General features: G+C 34.4%; 1 protein-coding gene across 1 annotated transcript in view; it reads right to left on the bottom strand.

Annotated features, from left to right (window-relative positions):
• The window catches only part of VPS50 (VPS50 subunit of EARP/GARPII complex), a 135884-nt gene that overhangs the window by 90622 nt on the left and 18547 nt on the right, over positions 1-26715 (bottom strand). The window contains exons 3-10 of the mRNA XM_042917804.1: positions 22793-22915; positions 21409-21480; positions 19096-19149; positions 18202-18272; positions 17130-17247; positions 17011-17046; positions 15766-15848; positions 1275-1317 (exon numbers count right to left, since the gene is read on the bottom strand). Coding sequence (XP_042773738.1) covers positions 1275-1317; positions 15766-15848; positions 17011-17046; positions 17130-17247; positions 18202-18272; positions 19096-19149; positions 21409-21480; positions 22793-22915 — 600 coding nt within the window. The remainder of the gene's footprint in view (positions 1-1274; positions 1318-15765; positions 15849-17010; positions 17047-17129; positions 17248-18201; positions 18273-19095; positions 19150-21408; positions 21481-22792; positions 22916-26715) is intronic.

The following is a 26715-nucleotide window of genomic DNA, read 5'->3' as shown; positions in this document are numbered from 1 at the left end:
TCAGCACAGAGCCCAATACAAAGCTCTAACTCAACAAATTGCAGGCTCATGATCTGAGCCGAAGTCCAATGCACAACTGACTGAGCCACCCAGGTGCCCCTACTAAGATGTTACTAATATGTGAGTATCTAAAAACCCATGCTTATTGTTTCAAGGGACACCAAATCAGTATAATAGTAACTAAAGGAATCTTATTTTTATTTGTACTTTATGTTTCCTCAAGCAATTGCTAAAATCTTACAATTGTATGAACTGAATTTGTAAGACTTAAAAAATAATAAAACAGTCCTTCTACATAATCACTAAAAAGTAATTCTCAACAAAACTACACTGACCTTCTAAGCACATACCTTAAGGTATATCTAAATGCATGAACTTTGTTTAAGGATTTCTATTTCAATGATTTCATTGTAACATAATGATTCTCTACATAAGTACAGAATAATATTATATATTGTGAGTGAAGAAATACTGAGCTTTCAAAAGAAAGTCCTCAATATTCAAGAGATTATTTACTTAAAAGCATTACCTTTATGTTTATCAAACTGTCATTCTTATAATTAGTAAATGATTGGATTTATGATAAAAAAAAAAAAAACAACTACCTTCAAAAAAGGTCATTTGAAAGTCCAGCCTCAATTTTTATAAGCACTCTCATCAGGAAAACAGTAAAATAAAATATCAGAAAAAAATAAGTCTAATTACATTTACTAAAACGAATACTCTGCTTTGCAATGACTGCCAAAGACAGCGATGAACTCTGAATAAATGCAGGAAGAAAAGCAAGACTTCATGCTCACAATGACATATATTTTCCTTTCCATTTCTACATTTTTGATGAACTGTATGAAATATCAAAAGGCTTAGGAATTTAGGAGGATTCATCAGCCAATAATTATTCTTATGTAACTTACCTCACTGAACTAAAAAAGTTAATAACAAAAAAATAATTAATACATGGTAAATATTTTGTCTATAATTTACATGAAAACCTATCTATAACTAACAGTTTGGGGATCTTTCCAGATATGGTGTTTTCAGATACAAAATACCATTTTCAGATCCCAAAACTCCAAAAGCATTATTGAGTTTACAAGAAGACTAACATTAACTTGACCATGCACAGATATTCCAAACAAAAAACAATAAACAAAGTGTTGTGATCTAGAACACTGGTAATAACACAAAAGTCAAAACATAAGATACATATGTACTATTCAAAAACCTCTGAAAAGAAAAAAAAACATTATAACTTATGATATAATCCTTCTTACCTCAATTTGTTCTAAAGTATCTTGAAGCTTTGAATTCAATTCACTATTAAATAAAACAGAGTTAGATGTTACTGTCTATCTTTAAAAGAGACAAATTAAGTGCTAAATATATACTAGCTGAATAAATAATTCATAAATTCACAAATAAATGGCAAGAGCACTAAGTTATGCTGATTCTACAGACAGTACAATAAAGCAAGGAAAATAAAAGGGTAATAATTAGAAAAGAATAAATAAAAGAGTCATTACTAGCAGTAATAGAATTGTATAGGGAGACACTCCTAAATAATCTGTAGATAAAACTAAGAATTTAAGAAATTCACAGTTGATAGCAAGTTTTAAAGATTAAAAAGTGTAATATCGATAAAAAGTAAAATTTCAAACATAAAATCAATTTCTATATATTAGGAACAAAGAATTAGATAATGAAAAATTTTAAAATACCATTTCAAAAAACCAAATATCTCAGAATAAATCTAACAAAACTATCCAATACAAAACTGTGCTAAAGTAAAGAAGTCATGAATACCTGAAGATATATACCATGTAAAAAAAACTATAACCTTTGATATAGTTATCAGTTCTCACCAAAATGATCTAGAATACCTGAAATTTTAATCAAAACTCCAGCAGGTTCTTCTTTATGTATGTATATGGAAACTGGCAAGCTGCTTCTAAAATTTATGCGGAAACTCAAATGGTTAAAAATAGTCAGGAATCAGCAACATGCAGAAGAATTAAACTAGACCACTTTCTTACACCATTCACAACAATAAACTCAAAATGGATAAAGGACCTGAATGTGAGACAGGAAACCATCAAAACACTAGAGGAGAAAGCAGGAAAAGACCTCTCTGACCTCAGCCACAGCAATTTCTTACTTGACACATCCCCAAAGGCAAGGGAATTAAAAGCAAAAATGAACTACTGGGACATCATGAAGATAAAAAGCTTCTGCACAGCAAAGGAAACAACCAACAAAACTAAAAGGCAACTAACGGAATGGGAAAAGATATTTGCAAATGACCTATCAGACAAAGGGCTAGTATCCAAAATCTATAAAAAGCTCACCAAACTCCACACCCAAAAAACAAATAATCCAGTGAAGAAATGGGCAGAAAACATGAGTAGACACTTCTCTAAAGAAGACATCTGGATGGCCAACAGCCACATGAAAAGATGCTCAACATCGCTCCTCATCAGGGCAATACAAATTAAAACCACACTCAGATATCACTTCACGCCAGTCAGAGTGGCCAAAATGAACAAATCAGGAGACTATGGATGCTGGAGAGGAGGTGGAGAAACGGGAACCGTCTTGCACTGTTGGTGGGAATGCAAACTGGTACAGCCACTCTGGAAAACAGTGTGGAGGTTCCTCAAAAAATTAAAAATAGACCTACCCTATCACCCAGCAGTAGCACTGCTAGGAATTTACCTGAGGGATACAGGAGTACTGATGCATAGGGGCACGTGTATCCCAATGTTTATAGCAGCACTCTCAACAATAGCTAAATTGTGGAAAGAGCTTAAATGTCCATCAACTGATGAATGGATAAAGAAATTGTGGCTTATATACACAATGGAGTACTACGTGGCAATGAGAAAGAATGAAATATGGCCCTTTGTAGCAACATGGATGAAACTGGAGAGTGTTATGCTAAGTGAAATAAGCCATACAGAAAAAGACAGATACCATATGTTTTCACTCTTATGTGGATCCTGAGAAACTTAACAGAAACCCATGGGGGAGGGGAAGGAGAAAAAAAAAAAAAAGAGGTTAGAGTGGGAGAGAGCCAAAGAATAAGAGACTCTTAAAAAACTGAGAAGAAACTGAGGGTTGATGGGGGTGGGAGGGAGGAGAGGGTAGGTGATGGGCATTGAAGAGAGCATCTTTTGGGATGAGCACTGGGTGTTGTATGGAAACCAATTTGACAATAAATTTCATATATTAAAAAAAAAAAGGAGTATCTTGAAGAACAATGTTGGAAGGCATATACTAAAATGTGTAAAGGTTATAAAGTCACAGCAGTAAGAGTGTGTTACAAACAGAAGAACATAAGGGGCAAAAGGCTTGAACAGATACATGACAAAGGAGATGACTGGCCAATAAACACATAATAGGCACTTCAAGTAGGCATTCAGGAAATGCAAATTAAAGCTCCAATAAGACTCCATAATAAACAACCAGAATGGCTAAGAATATTTTTAAAATATTAAAAGACGACATCAACAAATGTTGGCCAGGATGCAGAACAAATGGAACACTCAGTTCAATGTTGGAAGAATGGAAAATTGATACAACTTCTTTGAAAAAATATAACATCTACCAAAACTCAACACACACTTACACTCCGGGAGTCCTAGATACATATCTTACAGGAATGCATACATAACCCTTGCAGCATTACTTGTAACAAGTAAAACTTAAAGCAACACAATTGTCCATAAACAATTAAATGGATAAAGTGTGATATCTTTATATGATGAAATACTATAGCAATGAAAATGCTATCACATGAATCTCAAAGACATATTAGACAAAAGAAGTCCACTATATAGAAGTCACTATATGATTCCATTTATATTTATATAAAGTTCAAAACAGGCAAAACTAAATTTAATGACAGAAGCTAGAATTGTGGTTACCTTGAGAGAATAATGACTGGGATTAGGCAAGAAGGTAGTTTCTGGGGTAACAGTTCCTGGGACATAATTACATAACTATGTTTACTTTGTAAGAATTTATCTAGTTATACACGTAGGTTATATGACTGAATATGATTTTGAATATGATTTTTCCCTTTAATTCCTCCTAAATCAGTTAAAAAAACTAAAAACCAGAAGTGAAATTATTTGAATTATAATATCTCATTATTAAAAAGGATCTGTGATATCTAACAAAATAAATACAATCATAGAGAAAGTATTTTAACAAAAAAAAATTAAGGCAAACTAAAATAAAATAGAGCAAGTGAAAGGTATAATTTAGTACACAAAAATTATACAAGGTGTCTTTTCTGAATTTTTTTTAATGTTTGTTTATTTTTGAGACACAGAGAGAGCATTAGCAGGCGAGGGGCAGAGAGAGAGTGGGAGACAGAATTTGAAGCAGACTCCAGGCTCCGACCAGTCAGCACAGAGCTGTCAGCACAGAGCTGTCAGCACAGAGCCCAAAGGTGGGGCTCAAACTCACAAACCGTGAGATCATGACCTGAGCCGAAGTCAGACACTACTTAACCCACTGAGCCACCCAGGTGCCCATATACAAGGTATTGTTTTACAATTGTTAATCTCTTCATAAACTTGACTCTCAAAGTCTTACCAGCCAAAACAAATAGGGAGAGTCCAAGTATACAATTTGGTGTCCATAATATCAAAAATACTCAAGGGAAAAACAAAACCAAAAAACCCAAACACAAGTTACTTTTGTTGGCATTTAAGTTCTGAGGGAAAATTTTACCAGAGTCCTTATAAAGGGAACAATGACCTTTTATCTCCTAAGGCACAACACTCTTCGCAATAGCCTTACAGAATATATAATAATGGATTCATGGATTCCATGCATTCACTTCTTACCAAGCCTTTTAATGCAAGCTGAGAAAATAACACCAGCGTGATTATTTATACGTAGATACAGATATAGATACATAGATATAAAGCACTTTGTCAGAATAGTAAAACCTGTAACACAAGTACCCATTTTTGATGGTCTCAGGGATAAATGTTTAAACATACAGAGAAATTAGACAATTTCCTACAAATATTATTTATCATAAGCACACTTTTGATTAAAGTCAAGAATTGGAGATTACTTTAGTAAAACCTGCAAAATGAGCAAAACTATACACTTTGACAATCAACACTGTAGGACTGTTAAGGTCTTTAACAAGGATTTATGCCTGAAAAATACCCACACACAGCCACAGACATATCCAAAGGAATATTTGTAGGCAAGACTGAGATTTTCCTTAAAAAAAAAAGAAAAAGATTCTGGGACAATCTCTGTCCAAAGAACAATGAATGAATGAATGAATGAATGAATGAATGAAAGAAAATGAGACTTAAAGGCCCCCAAAAAACACACTAAAAATGACAGTCATTATAAGTACCTTGGCACTTAGAAAGAATTAAAGTTTCTCAGCAATACCACCCCACCTCCCACCCTCGGCCAAGTCAGTATCTTCTCAAGTTGTACTTTGGAACATATTTGAAACATACGTTCTTGAGTATATTCCTCAAGTTGTTCTTTCTCCTATGTTCTCTGTCTTTTGATCTATATCATCTTTTGATTTATATCATCACCACCCATTCAATCCAAGCTGGAAATCTCCATGTCATCTTTAATTCTTCCTTTGCTTCCTATGTGACTGATAATCAAATCCTGCCAATTCTACCATTTCAGTATTTCTCATATCCCTCTATGCTTCTCTTTTCTCAATTATGTGCCCGAACTCAAGAATTATCACCTTTTGCTTGAATTACCTTAATAGTTTCCCAACGAATCTCTGCACACGATACCCACACCCACCCTTCAATCCATCATCCATTTATTTGACAAACACCATCAACCTACTGCATACCAAACATTATACAACATCCTCCCAAAAGCTCTCAGGGATAGCTTGAGCAGGGGTCTTAATTTCAGATTGGATTTGGGCAGTATTCTGTTTGATCTGGCAGACACAATTTTTCAAACAGCTTATACATGAAAGGCTTCAGACAAGGCCTGACCACTCCTGTGGGCAGGACCATTTCTTGCTATCTTACTCACATCTGGCAGCTTCATGTTACCAACCTGAATCTGCAGCTCCTAATTAAAGTAGAACTTAATTCACGTTAATCCACGGAGGTTCTCCATTAAACCAAAGATAAAGCCCCAAATTGATACAGCATGTAAGATTCTGAACAATGACATGAAAAATTAACTTCCCCATCACTTTTTAATGCCTACATTTCAGGGACCTGGACTACGTGCAATTCCCCTAATAACCCCCAGACTTTCACACCCTCTGTTCTACTTGTATGTAACGTTCATGAGAAATAGAACATACTTTCTCTTCTTCTCACTCACAAATGTCCATCTGTCTTTCCAGGCCCATCCAAATGTCATCTTTTCCAGGAAGTCTTCCCCTGCTGACTGTTCCCCTCAGTTTCATAACACTCTGTTTCCAACATACCGAATGATAGAAGGGAATATCTGTGACTGTCTCCCTTAGCAAAGACTGTGGCTTATTCTCCAGGAATCTCCAGGACTAACTAAACTCATAGCCTGGCTCACTGCTGAGTCAAATTTGCAATTCAAACATAGTGAAATTTTCCCAACATTCCTTTAGCCCCTATTTTCTATCTCAATAAATAAAACTACAGAGATAGAAAAAGAGAAAGGAAAATGTTTTAGAAGAAAAAGAACTGCACTAAAGTCTGGGTCTACAGGTGCCTTAGGAAGAGGAAAAGAGAAATAAGCAGAACTAAAGCAGTTCTACTCCTCTATCACACAGGGCTCAGAAGTTCACCTATGGCTGAAGATAGAGACACAGATACAGAGAGGCAAGAATACCTGGAATAGTAAGTAGGTTGGAGCTGGTAAACATATTCTTATAGGGAGTATTTTGAGTTTGGGAGAAAAAGAAATATATCTAAACTCATTCATAGGTGAGAGTAACGATTTCAACTCCTCAACTGAAAAAAAATGGGCTTTAGTATTTATGAAATCATCATAAATCTGGATGCTTTTAGTGTTTCTATTACTTATGGTTAAAATGACTCCATATCCTATGTATTAAGAGTTAATGTAAACATGGTAATGTAAATAGTATGTATAAGACTTTAAATAGAATATCTTTAAATCAAACATTTTGGCTTTAAAATGTTTTCAGAATCTACAACTGCATTTTGACAACAATTTATTATTAATTGAAAACACATACATAAAAAGTAGATGATTAAGGAGTGTATATATTAACCGTGCAGCCTTCAAGGAGACCTTTAGCCATCATTTATAAATATGAATCCATGCCATTTCAGTCAATTAATGAAAGTATGCTAAAAGGATCTATTCATAAACATTTGGATAAATAAAAGCTAAATTATGGTAAAAGAAATTACCAGTTCTAAGATGGAAGGCTAAAAGCTATTAAAGGCTATTTGCAAGCTGAATAGAATAAATCAAACAATTTGAGGGGGCATTTTTAACATTACTACAGAAGATATTAAACATAACATATTCATAAATAACTACCTAACATTGTTCTTTTAAACAGCTGATCTACAATATATACACTCAAAGAACAAGTCCTGGAAAGGCTGCATATAAATCAAAATTGTGTACAAGATTGACCACACAAGAGACAACATGGTACAGAGGTAGTTAGCATCTTAATTATCTTTCCCTGGTCTGTTATTAATGAGCCATGATTTAAGTCAAGTCTCTTAATATCCCTGGGCATCAGTTCCCTATATAAAAGTGTGCTATATCTAAAGGGTTGCTTCCTGCTCTAAAGTTTTAAGATTTTATTATATGCTAAATACCAGTTACCCAATTACTACATCTTTGTGTATGATTCAGTAGAGTGCTAAAACTTTAAAATGAGCTTGAGTAAAATTTATACTTCCAAGCTTATACTATGTGTCCATGGACCCTGGATATTTCAGGTATTTAGATCAGAGATCTATTCCAGTGGTTTCAATTTACTCATAGCTGGCAGAGAGTTTATTAACATACTTCAGAGAAAACCTGACTTTCCAACACTTTGAAGCTAAACCAACAATGGTGAGATACCAGGAAATGTCCACGTGGTCCTTCAAACCATGAACAGATTGTAAAAGAATTAAGATCACTTTGAATCTATCCAGATCTCTGTCCTCTGCTCAGAAATCTGAGTCCACTACTAAGAATACTACAGATATTCAAAACATCTCTAAACTTTATGAATTATAATTCTTGAGCAGAGGATCAGGCCCAGGAGCCAAATCTAGCCAATAGCCTGTTTCTAAATAAAGTTTCACTGGAAAACAGACACATGAACTTGTTTACATACCATCTATGGCTACTTTCAGACCACAAGGGCAGAGGTGAACAGTTGCAAACTGAAACCTTACTGCCTAACAAAGCTTAAACTATTATCTGGCTCCTTAAAGACAAAGCTTGCCTACCCTGTGCTAAAGTTCAGCAGACCTTTCAGCTGGTCAATTAATCAAAGTTAAAATGGGAATATTTATATGTTGTGTGTATGAATGTTTACATGTATGTTGAACGTTTTAACAAAAATTGTATAACTGCAATTCATTTACCCACTTCTGATTTAGAGCCAAAATCTTTTCTCTTGAGCAGAGTTTTAACTTCTTAGTCTTACATGAGCCAAATCACAAATAAATTGTCCATAATTTCAAGTTTCAATTTCTCTACAATGAGGCAAGAATTTAAAGACAAATGCGGAATAATCCAAATGCCAAATCACATTTAGTTACCTTATATCCCCCAACTTTTATAAGTTGTCTCATCCAAAACAAATTCAAAAGGAAACATATTTTTAACAATATGTTTTGTTTTTCCAATGCATTTAACTTACTTTCAAAAACTTGTTTCCTTAGTTTATTTACTTAAGCAACATAAATACGATAACAGATAACAAATACAACCGGTAGAAACAGGTTTAGGAAAAAAAATGCAATTAACTCAGCTACTGGAGCAGATTAAAAAAAATCATCCTCCTAGCCATGAGCGTCCACTATATATAACAGCACACTACTAGATGGTATAATGTAGTAGTAATTTTTTTTTTTTAATTTTTTTTTAACGTTTATTTATTTTTGAGACAGAGAGAGACAGAGCATGAACAGCGGAGGGTCAAAGAGAGGGAGACACAGAATCTGAAACAGGCTCCAGGCTCTGAGCCGTCAGCACAGAGCCTGACTCGGGGCTCGAACTCACAGACCGTGAGATCATGACCTGAGCCGAAGTCGGCCGCTTAACCGACTGAGCCACCCAGGCGCCCCAATGTAGTAGTGGTTAAGAGCAACAGGTTCTGCATTCCAAGAGACCAAAGTTTAAATTCTGGCTCTGTCACTTATTTTACAAAGCACCAATTTCCTCACCTATAAAATAGAGACAATAATAATACCTTTGTGGAATATTTTGTCAACACCAAGGAAGAAAAGGTATGGGAAATGATTAGTACAGTGCTTGACACATACAAAAGTCCAAACAATGTTTAAGTATTATCACAACCACCATTACTATCACCGTTATCATGATTCAATTTTTAAAAGCTAAAAAATAAAGCTTTAGTAAGAAAACCTTATACAAATCTAATTTAGAATTACTCTACAGTCAATGCTGTCAAAGCTGACAGTGCCTAGCTTCTACTCACACTCTTACAGATGTCAATATTTCCATTCTTGCAGGGGTATAAGAAAGTAAGCCATTCACAGCATGAACATTTCTGATGGTCTTTTGTTTATGTACTCTGTGTTCTTAACTGGCATATTATCCCACAGTTCTGTCTGTTAACTGCCTGTTATTATAAGCTCCGAGAGAACAAACACATTTCAAAAGCTCCTGGTAAAACAAGTAACGTAGCAATTTATGCAGATGAGGATTAAATAAGACGTCCTTCTTGTCTCATCATGTAGGAGTAAAGAGTCCGACACAGATGACTTTTCTAGACAACTGGTAAAATTTTGGAACACCAAATAAAAAGAAAAATCCTTAAAATGTCTTAAAAAAGAAAAAAAGACACTATTTATAAGAATGAGAACAGCATCTGACCTTGTCCTACAAACAGAAGGCCGATGGACAACTGAGCAATGTGTTCCATTTTGTAAGAAAAAAATAACTTTTCTTTCAATCATGGGTATGGACTAAGTTAACATCACTTCAAAATCCGAAAATGTATTGCCCATGTATCCCATATCAAAACAAACAAAAAAATCTCAAACAGGTAACTGTAACAAAACTGTAACAAAACAAGACAAAGGAAAACATGTAAAAAAGGAAATATTACAGTTGAGTAGGACCTAAAAAAGGTGAAAAATGTTCAACAAATAAAAAAAACCACCAATGGATTTTTATTTTCACATAGAGACAAAAAATGACTTTTTAAATAAACCCAATCACTCTACTTAGTTCTGCACATAATAATATTTATATAATCATAATACAAGAAATACAATTTCTATTAGGTTCATTTTTTTAGAAGTAACCTACCGAGAAAACACAGAAGATTTAATTATAGCTGCAAAAATAATATAAATTTTACAAATTTGACGAAATAAAAATAACTGTTTCACTAACAAAACCTGGAAGATGGAGAAGAGGAGTAAAAGGAAGTATACCAAATTCTTATATTTTACTGGAATTTTAATATGAGTAAACAGAGAATCAACAACTATCTACAATGATGAATCATGAAAAAGATACTTTGACACAGTATTTTAAATTACAATGAAATCTACTGGGAAAAAAAACTAATAAGCTGTGAAAGTGGTTTACTCCAGGGAGTAGGAAAAAGAATGGTGGGTAGGGCAGAAAGAAACAGTTCACCTTTTGTTTAAGACACTTTTGTTTAAATTTTTTTTTTGACATTTATTTATTTTTGAGAGACAGAGAGACAGAGCACAAGGTGGAGAGGGGCAGAGAGTGAGGGAGGCACAGAATCTAAAGCAGGTTCCAGACTCTGAACTGTCAGCAAAGAGCTGGATGCAGGGCTCGAACCCAGGAACCATGAGATCATGACATGAGCCGAAGTCAGACGCTTAACTGACTGAGCCACCCATGTGCTCCTAAGACACTTTTGTTTAAATATTATGTTTTGCTATTAGATTTTACTTTATATTTTTTCAAAATGACGCAGCATGGGGGAGGGAGACAGAGGAAAATTAAATAAAAAGATAAGGAGTACAGGCAATATGAGAATAGCATGCTATGGATTATTTGGCCCAAGCTGACCGAACAACTAGTACTCCAGATCTACTCATGGGTCTCACTAGCTGGCCTGATGATCTAGCAGAAATACTCACTGTTCAAATGCTACCCCAGCCAGAGCTCCTATGTTCCCCTTGCCTGAACCTAAACAGAGACATGCTAGACGTCTTGCTAGAAAGGAATGAAGGGCAACATAGGAAGCATAGTCCCTACAGTACCACTGTACTTGTACCCAAAAGCTGTGTTTGTTATTTTATGATTTATTTAAAGGAGTTCTACAACCGAAAATTTTCATTCAACTGCCAAGTTCATATTCTGAGGGGGAGGGGGAAGGGTATTCCAAAGATTTTGAGAAATTAAATACATGTGTCTATGCTACAGTACTCAACAAAGATACTCTAGTTCTGATGGTATACAAACTTTTCAGTGCATAATCCAGAATGCTCTCAGATTCCCTCAAGTAGTTTCATTCAAATGAAATAAAAAAAACTAAAGCAGTTTTGACTTTTAAAAACAACTTTTCTTGAAACTAATTTAGATAAATTTCAAGTGAAAAAGAAGTTAAATGCTTCATTCACAGACACACTTAAACACATTCTGATTTCCATTCCCAGTAAATCCCAACTATATGATTCTGTCGATCAACTCAAGAAATGTCAAATAATGTAAAAATGTTCCCTGTCAGTCATAAAAGTGAACACAACTGGTGCTATAGTATCTTTTATTAAAGATGCTGAAACACACCGTATCTAAAGGAAAATACAAGGTACTGTAGGGGTACAAGTTTTCTTCCAGTTTTCAATCTATTGGGTACATTGTATTACTTGGTACTGTGTGTATTAAACTACACAGTCATATAACCTGAGACAATATAGTGAAGGGCTCTTTATGCAGAAGCAAATACATGAATTCTGTTCTTCCTGCTTTCAGAATCATAAGAGTTAGCCCTCAGTTGCCCTATGTAATCTACTCCTAAGATCACAGGGTCTCTGCCATCTACCAAAAACCTTATTTCCAATAAAAGAGCAATGTGACTAGCAAAAAAAAGAGGAACATACACTCCACCTCCAAAAAATTAAGAAGTGGACAAACAGGTACATTGTGCATATGAACTTGCTTAAAATATATTTTTAAAAAAATTACACCAGAGTCCAGAAATGCTCTGCATCACAGGTGGTTCTCTTCTGGACACTTCTAAAGAGAAGATACTTCATGATTCTCTAGTTATCAACAGAAATGAAAATAAATTTAAATATTAAAGAAAATGAGAGTATAAATAGTCAGAAACTAGTTACTATTCCTATGATTACCAGAGTGTATGATTTTTCACTCGGATTCACTCAGGTACAAGCAAAGATTAAATCTTGCCTTTGGTTAAATTCCACATCTCCAGGTAAATTAAATGAATTTTTAAAGTGTTGATCAATCATGTCTGAACAATCCTAACGAGAGAGCTCAAGAACACACCGTATGTGTTCAGTATTATATTTAGAAGACCAGAGGAGAGGCGCCTGGGTGGCTCAGTCAGTTGAGTGTCCAACTCTGGCTCAGGTCATGATCTCATGGTTTGTGGGTTCAAGTCCCACATTGGGCTCCCTGCTGTCAGTGCAGAGCCTGCTTTAGATCCTCCGTCCCCATCTCTCTCTGCCCCTCCTGTGCTTGCACTCTCTCTCTCTCTCTCAAAAGTAATAAAACTAAAAAAAGAAATTAAGAAAATAAAAAATAAAATAAAATAAAATAAAAATACCAGAGGAAAAAGAAAAACAGATAGGAAAATAAATGCACAGAATAAAAAGCATGCATCTAATTAATAAAAGGAAGTTAGAATAAAATTCCTTTCATTTTTGTGGACTCAACCTGACCCACACATCTACTAACTCTGTCACTATATCCCATATCACACTATCTACCAGAAGTGAACAAACTTCTCATGCTCTCCCAACTAGGAACAAAAGTGTAAAAAACAAGAGGTAAAGGGAAAAGGGGACTGGGTTGAGCAGGATGAATGGTGGCTAGCAAAACAAACGGCACTGGTGTGTGGGAAGAGGAATTCTGGTGGAGCGGCTGCCATCACTACCAAAGAATTCTAACTAATAGCTAAGCTCTCTGAGCCACCCTTGACATTGTCACTAAATCACTAAGATAAAAACACAGCTCTTAACAGATTTCCTGGGAAGCCTAAGGTAAAATTAATTCCTTAGGACATTTTAATACATTTGTGCATGTATTTTTACCTATTTTAAGAGAGTAAGACAAACTTTTATTATTACATGCACAATTCACATGTGTAAACACAGCATGCTTCTTATATAAGGTACTCCCTAAAATAAAATAATTATTACTTTAAATCACCATTCTAGATCTTTTCAATTCCAACCTTTTACCAGGTTGGATAACTATAGTCACACCTCCTCCATATATCACTACATACCTTAATGAGAAAGAACTTAGGAGCCACTTCATGCTAACTTTAAAAAGCCCAAATAAAAATTTATTTAAAAAACATTTTGTATAGTTAACTCTCATCAAGAAAATTACTTCAGCACAGCTAAAATTTTTCATTATTGAAGAAAACAAAGTGCCAACACATGTCACCTGCTACCTCAATTTCCTGCCACCAAGTTTCCTATTATAATAGATGGTGACCTTTTTAAAGTCTACTCTAATACCTACAACGCCTTCACACATTATGTTCTCTATTTTATTCTCAACCTCTCACTTTCCCATAGATTTTCAGATATTCAGCTTTCCCCCCTCAATTACACATCTCCCTTCTTTATAAAATTTCCTCATCCTATACTTCTGCTTCAAGCAAACTGTCCCAACAAAGTCAGCTATGATTTCTTTGTTGCTATAAATCCAATAGATAGATATTTTCAATCCTCATTTTGCTTGTTATCTCTGCAACAAAGATTTCACCATTATACTCAGAATGTACTATCTACAACCCTCATACCTTGTCTTAGCTAACTCCTATGCCCCTCCTTCAGGCCCCCCTTCGTCTTGACCTCTAAGGAGAGTTTGATCTCAATGCTTCCCCTGTATGTTCCACTCCCATCTCCCTAAGGCCTCATCCCACTATGCCTTCTTCAGTCCTTCGGCCTTATCCTGATTACATTATGTGTAATTCATCACTATTCAGCCAATTCCAAAGCAAAGCGCCTGGCATATAATAAACAGTAATGTATAACCATCTGAATTATGTTCACCCAATCATACATAAGCGCTCTCACTATAACTGATCACCACAAAACAAACTAAATGTGTGCTATGCTCTTCAGGACCCAGAAAGCCTTGTTAGAAATTGTCAAATACATGCAACATATCAGAGCTAACTCTCTAATCACTCAATTTAAATTTTAAAAATCTAAATAACATAATCAAAGTTTTTAATAGTGACAGTTAATCAGTGTCACAATGGATAAAAACAAAATATCACTGGAACTATCTAACTATGCATTTCCTAATCAAATAAAAAGTGTTGCTTCAGTATGCATGATCCTAAAGAAAAAAAAAAATACCATAAATATTTAAATAGCATCTCTTGCAGGGAAATTGCTAGCTCCTTTCCCACATCCTGCAGAGACCTATGATGTGGGAGTATATTAAAAGAAAAAATTTAATTAAAGCTATATTAATGTTTTCATCTACCATAATCCTTTTATTTTTCAGATACTAACAATCAACATCTACAACATCAATGCATCATGTTCAATGACGGCCAGAATTTCCATACAGGTGAGACTGAGGGGCTGTATATTCTAGGACAGGTATGAATTTAATTTGAAACTGGGTTTGCTTGGCAAGCACACTATTTTACTTAGAGTGTATGTTTATTTGTGATGGTTTTAGAGGAATGATGGAAACTACACCTGGGGATTGAGCCTCCCCAAGGGACTGCCACCAGCAATGCAAAACCTTCATTTTAAGCAGACCAAAAACCCATTAATAAAGCAGAACTAATAACAAAGGCTGCAGTGGCCATGTTAACATTGTACATTTTATAAATAACTAAAGATGTAACACCTTAAATACATAATCACTTAAATATGACAAAGATGATTATTACATAAAATTAAAACACACTTAAGTTTTCCAAAATAATTCTTATCAGGACCAAACACTTGAACCATCTGGATCTGAAAAACAAACTGTGGTAACACTCTCAATATTTATAAGCTGGGTAAAGTTAAGTAGGAAAAATTCCCAAGAGATGCAAGAGAAACGTAAACAGATACATTATTCTTCTCTACTAGTCCATATACTGGAAATAATATATGTATATTATATATATATATATATATATATATATATATATATATATATATATAAGAGTTTGAATGAAGTGACAAGAAAGGGTAGGATTAAAAAGTATCTGATCTTTCCCACCTTAAGAATTATTATTTATAATTTCATCGTACTGCCCATTTATGAACAAGAATGTTAAAACAGAACATACCACTTAATGTTAATTTTCAATGTTTGTTAACATTCTATGTTACACAGCTAGCTCCTATGTTAAAAACTGGCAATAGAGTGAGCTTTAAAATTTTTACATTACCTTACCTTATGCAACTATAATGTTTAAAAGTGCTGGCGGCTTTCTGACATTCCAGGCACAACTGAATAGCTCCTGGATAGTCTTCCTCCTTAAGATAACAATAGAAGTCATTAGACAGGAAACATTTTTCCTAAAATGTTTCCCTTGAAAAACAACTAATCTCCGTTTACACTCCATCCAAAAGTTAGAGAACCAGAAAATTTTAATTCCTCTTAAATAAGGATTAGAATACCAATGATAGATAAATAATAAAATATAAAAAGACAACTAGTTCCAAGCCTAAAATGTATGTGTAGACAAAATATTCTCCACCCTTATATACACAGTAACAGCCTTTAAGATCATGACATGTGGATAAAGCCTATACAGAATAATAAGCTGCTTCACAGGGAAGCTGTTCTTTAACTGTTAACATATCTTCTTTCAGTAATGTTTACATAAAATGTTTCAAAACAGCATGAATTTCACTTGTAATCAACATTCAACAGTCCTACCACCAAGAAACCAATAAATATTTTAAAACAAAACTAGAAAAAAGTGAAATATTCATTAATAGCCTTGGAATGTTTTTATCACCTAAACACTAACTTAATGTCAAATAAAATTTTCTTTTTTTTTAATTATTTTTAATGTTTATTTATTTTTGAGAGAGAGAGAGACACACACACAGAGCATGAGCAGGGGAGGGGCAGAGAGAGAGGGAGACACAGAATCCAAAGCAGGCTCCAGGCTCTGAGCTGTCAGCACAGAGCCCAACGTAGGGCTTGAACTCTCAAACCGTGAGACTGTGACCTGAGCCAAAGTCGGACACTTAACCGACTGAGCCACCCAGGGGCCCCCCAAATGAAATTTTCACATGCATTTCTCAATTCAGAGTTTAGAAGTTACGCAGGGATTACAGATGGCTCACAGAAAACCGATTAATATATGAGATACCAAACATAACTCAAGTATGATATATTCCTTAAATCACTACTATATATTTGATACAAAAGATAATTTTATTGCTATTTGGGTGACTGAAGTTAACATTCCCACAATGCTACAAAGTAAACATTTTCCCAAATAAACTTTTCTAAATGAAATATGTCAATAGAAAAATGCTCTAGAGCAAGTAAATTTACATGTCTAAAAAATGTTCTTTATGCCATATAGCAATTTGAAAAAAATGCACATCTGAATGTTTTCCACTATAATTTTTCTGTTTAATATCATCAAGATGGTGAAATTTTCAAATTTTGTTTACTTACCTCTAGCATTTCACTTAAGCGCACATCTGTTCTTTGCTGAAGAAAAACAACAATCAAAGGTTAAATCTGTTTTAACCATAAAATTAAGTTTTAATTTTTAAATAGTAACCTGTACATACCAATGTTTTTATGGTTCTCAGAGATTTCAGAAGTCCAATCAGCAACTGACGTTTCCTTTGATTTGCAAGAAGGCCTAAACTAGCTTGAGTAAAACCTTCCTTGGCAATATTCAAGTGTCTGCAAAAGTAAAGAACAGTTATACTTTTCTATTATAATAAGAATACTGTTCATACAGAACAATTAGGCAACTGATGAGGTAGTATCCTCAATTACCCTTAAAATCAGGGATTATGACTACTATTTGACAAATTTATTCAACGGCTCAATCTAAGCCAGCGCTACTCTGGGGCGCCTGGGTGGCTCAGTTGGTTTAGCATCCAACTTCGGCTCAGGTCATGATCTCACAGTTCGTGAGTTCGAGCCCCGCGTCGGGCTCTGTGCTGACACCTCGGAGCCTGGAGCCTGCTTCAGATTCTGTGTCTCCCTCTCTCTCTGCCTCTCCCTTGCTCACACTCTGTCTCTCTGTTTCTCTCAAAAATAAATAAACATTTAAAAAAATAAAATAAAATAAAATAAAATAAAATAAAATAAAATAAAATAAACCAGCGCTACTCAAAGCATGGTGGGTGGACTGGTGCCAATCCTCAAATTGTTATTTATTCATCACAATAAAAGTACAGAAATTGAGAGTAAATATTAAAAAACCACTTAGAGCAAAAACTGACATAATGATTTTATGTTTGATGAATAATTAAAAAACTGAGACTATATTTTATATATTTTTGGTTATTTTGTTATTTTCTTAGAATTTTGTTTTTATTGCATTTTATAAAAATAGTCTGTAATAAGTTGGAATTTTAAAGAAAAAAATACTGATCCTTATATTTTGAGAAGCACTAACCTAAGCAATATAAAAACAGTAGTATGTTAAAGCCATAACTAGACTTACAGATATTTCATCTCACACATACCTTCTTAGTGCAGCTTTTAAATCATAATATATGTTCAGTTAATGAATGGTATTCTAAAAAACATACTCATAATAAAAAAATCAATTATCAACAATGGTTTTGCAATTTTTCTTAAAATGTTTTTCCATCTTAAAAAACAAAATACCATCAAATATAATACCTTCTCCCATTTGTGCAGATGACAGCAGCTAACTGAAGACCTGTCTGTAATGAGGTAACTCTTTCAAGTTCCTAAGGAAAATTAGGTATAGGTTATTGTTGGAGGTTTTATTTTTTTTTATTATTCATATGATACTCTAACAAAAACTTTAGTGGGTTTCAAAGAAAAGCTTGCTTGGGAAACAAAGTAGCAACAAAAATACCTAAACTTAAAAGTTTTTGGTATATTTTTCACAAAATAAGTTAAAATAACTACTTCCAAATGATTTTCATAATGACATATGATAAAATATTTAGTCAATATTGCTTATAAGGAAATCTAGACCAAACCCATTTTACAAGCATAAACAAGTACTAATAATACATCTACTGAAACGTTTCTACCCAACAGAACTTCCGGAGATAATCAAGGATATGACAAATATGATTTCTGTTTGCTAAGATGCTATGACAATGGATGTCTTCATTTGAACACTGCTGGATATTTCAATGGATTCTGAAGTCTCTGATTTTCAGATACAAAGATAGATTCAGCTATAAGATTCCAATTTTATTATATTTTAAAGACAGATTGTTACACTGCCATTGAGCAGTATTAATGATCTATATGTTACAAAGTACACAGAAGCAATTTTCACTGGGCCTTCTAAAGTTTGAACAAACCAAAAAGATTGCTTTAGAATCATCAATAAAACTTTCACTTCTTCAGTTTGGTAAATTCCCCAAATAAGAGAGAAAAACATACATAAAAAGGCCCTCCTACACCCCAAATAGAGTCGATATGTTGCTACAGAATAACTACAAACAAGACAATAAATTACTTCAACAGTTTCAAGTATAAGTCACTAAAGCATTTTTTAAATTTTACTATTAAAAATAACAAATATCATCCTACCTTTACATAAGCAGGCTGTTTTTCAAGGATTAAATCTGCTACTTTTTTAGAGACCTATAAAAACATGCAATCAAAGGAAGTAAAAGAAAAAGCCACATGCTTCCTATTCCACTTTACATTTTGAATTTTTGCAAGAATATTCCATAGGTCTTCCCAATAACTTCTAGCATGCTTTGGGCTATGAAATTAGTAAAAGAGGTATAACAGAGAGCACAGTACTTAATCCTTAATAGAAACTCAATAAATGGTCATTACTACTGTTAATAATATTAGTATCAAGTGATTTAACTAGTATGTACAAAAGTATAACATCTTTAAGGGCACAAGATTTGCTTTCAAAAGATGAACACATAAGACAAATATCTAATCAGCTGAATTTATGGAGACAGTATCTGGGAAACAGAGATTATCCTGAACCCTTCAGACCCTCTGTACCACATAAAAAGACAAACAGTAATTTGGTCCTCTATTTCTGAAAACCGGAAAACATGTTTTTGGATTTTTTTTTTTTAATGTTATGAACATACCTAAGGTGTCCTTGGTCAATTTCATGAAAATTGTTAGTATGTTATACAAATTAGAATTATAATGATTTTGAATATGAGACTCTCATTTCACAATTTCAGGGGCACCTACTAGCCTACACTACAGGTACCATGGAGCATGGCACATCCAAGACATTTTTAGCCTTGATGCTCAAGAAACTCAATTAGTTGAGTTTCCCTTCCCCTTCCCAAGCCAACTGAGAACAAAGCATTACACATACATTCAATTATTGCATTCATCCTTCTAGATTTTAACTCCTTTGAATTTGTATACATATGAATATGTATAGATGTTCCCAGACAGAAACTCACCTAATTTTACCAAATTGTTTTTTGTTTTTTTTTTTTTAAGTTTAAAATAGGGGCACCTGGGTGGCTCAGTTGGTAAAGCGTCTGACTTCGGCTCAGGTCATGATCTCACTGTTCATGAGTTCAAGACCCACGTCAGACTCTGTGCTGACAGCTCAGAGCCTGGAGCCTGCTTGGTATTCTGTGTCTGTCTCCCTCTCTCTCTGCCTCTCCCCTGCTTGCTCTCTCTCTCTCTCTCTCTCTGTCTTTATCTCTCTCAAAAATAAACATTACCAAAATGTATTAAAAAATATGTACATAAATAAATAGTTTAAAATAGATAGAGTTGTTAGTCTGCACTGTGCCAGGCAGCGTACTAAGTGCATTCCCTATATTATCTCCGTTACTACTCATGACAATATATTAAAATGAATTACATGCTTCCTCATTTTCCAGATGAGTAATCTTAAATATAGTAGTAACTCACTCACAGCCCCCACAGTAAGTTACAAGGCTGGGATTCAAGCCCAGGTTTACCAAATTCCAAAGGTCATTATGCAGTATAGCCCTTGTGGTGGGATTCTTTCCCCAAAGAATACTACCACATCAAGTACAAGATAGACACGCACATATTTAAACATGCTGAAACCAACAGAAGGCAAGAGATGCCACCATCCGCTGAAATCTAGTTCTCCAAAATCACAACACACTTTTACCACACAACCCTCTACTGGTCAAGTCCCTTTCACAGACCACTGCTGCTACCCCCAGGGAGATCCCAGCACCCACTGAGACCACTGAGTATAACACAAAAGAAAGAGAAGTACATCTTCCTTTATTTGTCAGATGTATTATTAAAAATCACATCTTAAATTCAGATACATTTATTACTAGTGCTCCGTTACTATTAAAAAAATTAACAAGACCACATACTAACATTAATCTTCGACAGTATAGTCTGAGTATTATTAAAAGAGCTCAGCCTAATGCAAGGAAAATCACAGAATCAAAGAATTTTACAGCATCAGAGAAAATGCAGGCCTAATGCACTGCTTCACAGAGAACATGAAATAGATTTAGCAAGGCTAGGCAACGTACCCAATGCTACACAATTAATCAGTGACTACAATTCAGACTTTCTGAATCTTAACTCTCTATTCTCTATGGGCCTCTTTCAACTAGAAGTGGGGGCCTTTATTCTGAGATAAGAAACCGTAAGTGGGGAAAAGATATTTAGCAATCTAAAAAAAAGTTCAAAATTCTTTGATCACATTTAAGATTCCAGAGAAAGAACTAGCAAATCTATATTAAGGTAATGTGAGAAGCTGAATAAATTTTAAAATAAATGTATCACTGAGTCTGAGTCATGTTAAATAATATTTGTTTAATATATTAAGTTAAACCATAAAATCTGCAAACATTACACCTCTCTGCTGTGTCTCATTTAGTCATGTCAAAAAGAAAGGTGTTTTTTACTTACTGCAGCTTGCTGTTGTTTCAATTTGTCTCTGTACTCCTCTAATTCTTGCAAATTGAGAATAGGAGGGAGCTTCTAAAAGATACCCACAAATAAAGAGTAAAAAAATAGCTTACTTTTGTTTCATTTACCTACATACCTCTGACTTATAAACAGTGTCACATCCCATTCCCACCCACTCCTCTTGGCCTCCCCAATCTCCCCACTAGACTTCAGACACAAAACCCTACACACCTTTGTTAGCCAACCCACTGGTGCTCAAGTTCCATCCCTCACACAGCCCTATAGGACAGGAGAACAAGAGAAAGTCCCTCATCCTAACCACCCTCTCTACCAGCCACAGGTATATCCCTATTGCCTACAACAGAATTCAAAATATATTTCCCCTCTGAAACACTATGAATAGTAACTACATGCTACAGTGTGAGAGTGATAGTTGCTGGAGTGCATTCTAGATTACACATCAGCTTTCAGAAGGTAGTATGGGAAACTAGCAAAAATACATGCCACTGTGTATACCAGAAACTCCAAGTTAGACTCCAAGTCTCAATCAATAGACTGATGAAACTTCAGAATGAGTGGGGGCTGACTATGTACATCCTGCGTATAAAGTAAATATGCATACTGTATTTGGTTTCATCTAAAATCAAAATTGACTATTCTTTTCTGAACTTCCTGTAAATTTAAAATGACAACATTATAAACATTATGGCATAGAGGTCTTTATCATGGCTAAACAATTATGTAAAGATACATTCATGAGGGGCACCTGGGTGGCTTAGCTGCTTAAGCATCTGACTTCGGCTCGGTCATGATCTCATAGTTCATGAATTCAAGCCCTGCATAGGGCTCTGCGCTGACAGTGTGCAGACTGCCTGGGATTCTTTCTCTCCCTCTCTCTCTGCCCCTCCCCAACTTGCTCTAAGAAAGAAAGAAAGAAAGAAAAGAAAGAAAGAAAGAAAGAAAGAAAGAAAGAAAGAAAGAAAGAAAGAAAAGCAAGCTAAAAGAAAAAGAAACATTCATGATTGAAAGTCTTAGAGCTTTTCTAAATATATTTAGACAATATAAAATAAGATAAAGGCAGCATATCAACATATTATAGGCTAAAAGTTAAAAACCAAAAATATAGAAACGTTTCCTGGACCAATATTCTACAGCAGCACTTAATTTTACATTTTTCTAAAATAACTTCAGTGTAAAAACAATGTGGACAGTTCATTTAATCATAATATGGTCATCAGAGACCAGTCCTGGTATTAAGACAGACAGAGAGAAAGAGAAAGAAAGAAAAAGAAAGAACACCCCTAAAAAGTATTCAACTCTCATCCATAAATTCAGTCACTGAACAAGACAGAGTTTAGATAGGTTTTAATGAATTTTTTTTTACCTCCAGCTCATATTTAACAATATCAAATGAGTCCGTAGAAAAATATACTTGTTCAATACTATTAATTAGTTCTTGTTCAGCTTGAGGGTCACTAGGCTGTTCTCGAAGTTCTCGGAATTCCTCCTTTAAGGAAAAAAATCACAATTAAAGTACTTGTAGCTATTATAATTCTACCTGCATGGAAATAAATAATCATCTATTTTAACAATCACAAATCTCCTGGGGACCCATTCTGAGCAAGGAGACAAACTGACAGAAACCATGAAGGTTCATGGAAAATTAGGACTACTAAAACACTAAAAACTATTCATCTATCGGAGAAAAAAAAAAGGGGAGGGTTAGAGATTCAGATTTTATTTTCAATTCTGTGTGTGTCAACTGGTAGGTAAAAGAATTTAGAAGTTCAACAAAAGGAAAAAACAAAGTGTCTATGTAATCTGTTGTACATATATACATATTTTCATCATTTAACATTCTAAAATCCGTCTCAGCACAGATAACCAGGGAATGCCTCAAGGACTTGTGGGGTCAACATCAGCATTAGAACCCTGAGCAGAGCAAACATTCTTCCCCGTGCTGGCAATCTCACTGCTTGGCTAAGACATACTGGCTCCAGAAAAGACTGCAAGTTTAGCTCTGTAATCCTATGAGGATTCCTTCAAAGGGTGCTGATACCACAGTTAATAATCTGATTATGAACCTAAAGCTCTGTATTTGATAAAATGCTTTCTTCTTAATGATATAGAACAGGGCTTCTGTGGACTTACACAACTAAAAAGAGCCTGACAGACAAATCCCTACCCCTAATGTCAGCATCCTTATCCTCTCAATTTTACTGCATCATTGGATAAACCTTCAGTTAACTGGAAGTTTCATTAATTCAGATACCCCCTCTCTGCCACACTAATTAACCAACATTATTTTTATACACATATAACAATTTCATCCTTTGATTTTTTTATTCATATTAATCTCAAATATATTTAAGAACACAAAAGGAACTAATATTTAAAATAATTTTACAGTCACTAAAATAACATTTAACAAAAATTCTTAATAAATCACCATTGATTAAATATGCAAAAATTATAATGTCTATTAGAGAACATTATTTTTCAAACAGAGAAACTCTAGATTATTTTATTATAGGGCATAGTTTTCATTTATAAAAAAAACCTAGCTTATATATCTTTTAGGCTTTAATTTATATTTTAAATATGTAAAGTGATTAATTATAAAATTATCTCCTCTTAGATTCAAGCTAAAAGAAAATATTAGAGCAATAAATCTGAAACTCAAGAGAAAAACTAACTGTTTAAAATTCCAATAAATTTAAAAGAGAAGGCAAAGTCACACAAACATCAAATCTGCATAATTAAGAGTGCATGGAAAAGAAAATACCTCTTCTGTACCAAAACTCAACTTATAAAATATACTAACCAAAAAAGGTCAAAGACACAGTCATCACTGACATAGTATGCAATCAAATACTATAAGTAAAGTAAGAAACCCTGTGTCCTAACAGAAGAAGCTGCATTGGCGGGGGGGGGGGGGGGGGGGGGGGGGGGGGGGGGAGGGTCTACAACAAACACACTAATCTACATAACACCCTGGACAATGAAGCTGAGGAACAGACCTGGGTTAAAACCATACTACTTATAGAAAGGTTTCCAACTAACCTACTCATGGGCAACCTCCAAGCATTTAATAAAAATTTGAAATGAGTGAAACATGAAATAGAAAACAAGATCAGGGGCGCCTGGGTGGCTCAGTCAGTTGAGCATCCGACTTCAGCTCAGGTCATGATCTCACAGTTCGTGGGTTCGAGCCCTGCGTTGGGCTCTGTGCTGACAGCTCAGAGCCTGGAGCCTGTTTCAGATTCTGTGTCTCCCTCTCTCTCTGCCCCTCCCCATTCATGCTCTGTCTCTGTCTCAAGAATAAATAAACATTAAAAAAAAATTAATAAAAAAAAAGAAAACAAGATCAGATATTCCTGGAAATCTCCCTCCCTAAAAGTCCATAGGCATTTGAAATACCAGCTTCAGATGCTGCAAACTGAGGTAGGGAAAAAGACCCAAGTCAGGATATGGCAATATCCTCCCTAGGAATTTCCTCCCTGGGAATTTCACAGCACCACTAGCAAACAAATGTAGTTGGTACCATTCAAAAAAAAATTTTTTTTTAATATTATAAAAACTGCTAAGATTGAAAACATCAAGTACGAAGTCAAGCAAAAATTCAAATAGATTGCAATGAATGAATACTTTCATCTTAAATGTATAAATGCCAAGGATATCTAACTCCATGTTGAAGTTCTCTATACACTACCTAATTAATTGATCTGAAGGTAAAGACACTTAGGTTTTAGTTACAACTCTGGTATTAGCTTTGGGTAATTTAGTCTCTCCGTGCCTAATTTTTTTTTCATCTGTAAAGGACAAACATACACATACGATGACAGTGAAACAAATATCCAAAGTTATTAAGAATGTCAAAGGGAAAACACAATTTCAGTTATAAATATCTCACAAGTGTACATTCTACAAAATGTAATGAATCTGTAAAAGGAGTACAATCTGTATATGTATATAAAAGGTCAAATGCCATTCGTTCTTGGAGAACTAAGCAATTATATCACAGAGAGCAGACAAACCCATAGAATTTCAAAGAACAGACACATAACACATGACACTCTAAGTAACCTAGACTAAGGACATTGGCATAAAACCGAGAAAGGCAGGAAAAGAAACCTAGCACACAAAGTAGAATTCAACCCAAGACAAATGCCCAATGCTATATCCCTATAAAATACCCTCTCCTTTCAGACAATTTAGTGGCTCCTGTGTGAAAACAATACATCCGAACTCATTCAGACAAACTCCATTGTGCCTACATCCCAATCACCTCGTTCCTTTTAATCCCAATGCACCTGCAGGCTGCCAGACTCTGCTTCTACCTAATCATTCTCTAAATGTTTCACTACTGTTAGTGCTGCCTGCTCAATTTGATTATACACCTTTGGAGAACTGAGATTTCTCCTTATTCTCCATCATTATGCTCCACAGTGCCAAGGCACATTGTAGATAACAATCACTGATCTAACTAAAATTAATTTATCCAGTGAATTGTATGAAAAAAAAGGAGAACAAAAAGAAAGGAAAAGACAATATGTTGTTTTGACAGTCAAAACTTTCCATAAAGTCTTAATAAAATGTCTCTTCTAACTAGAAATAATAATAAGTGTTAAATGATTTTAGGGATACTTTAAGCATGTAAATTAGAAAAATAAACAGAAACAGCTAGATTGTACATTCTCAACACAAATACTCCATAATTTTGCCATTATATAAACTGGTTTCCTAGGATTGGTGATGTACAAAAATACATACTTCTTCGCCTCGAACCAATTTTGCAAGTCAACATATATGTACGAGGCAAAACTTTACATAAACAAAATGAACAGAAGATTTCCTACAAAAAAAATTAAAATGCAAAATCAAGGGAATAGAATATTAAATGAAACTTCTTATACCATATAAAAATAAGTGATTTTTTTAAAGTGACAATAATATTCGATACTTAAACTCAGTTTGAGAATAAAATATTTCGGTCTTACAGACTGCTTTTACTAATAAAATTCTTTAAAGGATTTTATTTTATCATAAATCTTACGTCACATAGTAACTAATACATATTATCATTGGAGTGGTACAAATGCTCCAAAAAACTTGAAAATCCAAAAATAATTTGTCAATGACAAACCATCAAAATGTGCCAGAACTTGCTTGTTAATGATAATCCACTACACTTCAAATAAAGAAAACTAAGCAAAAATACAATGGCAAGAACAGAACAAGTCTCTCTTCCATACTATCATTAAGAAATAATCTGTTAACTTTCAAAGCTCTGTTATCATACCTTTC

Source organism: Panthera leo, chromosome A2, assembly GCF_018350215.1.
Source record: "Panthera leo isolate Ple1 chromosome A2, P.leo_Ple1_pat1.1, whole genome shotgun sequence".
In the NCBI taxonomy this organism is placed as follows: domain Eukaryota; kingdom Metazoa; phylum Chordata; class Mammalia; order Carnivora; family Felidae; genus Panthera; species Panthera leo.
This window is presented reverse-complemented; position numbering and strand designations above follow the sequence as displayed.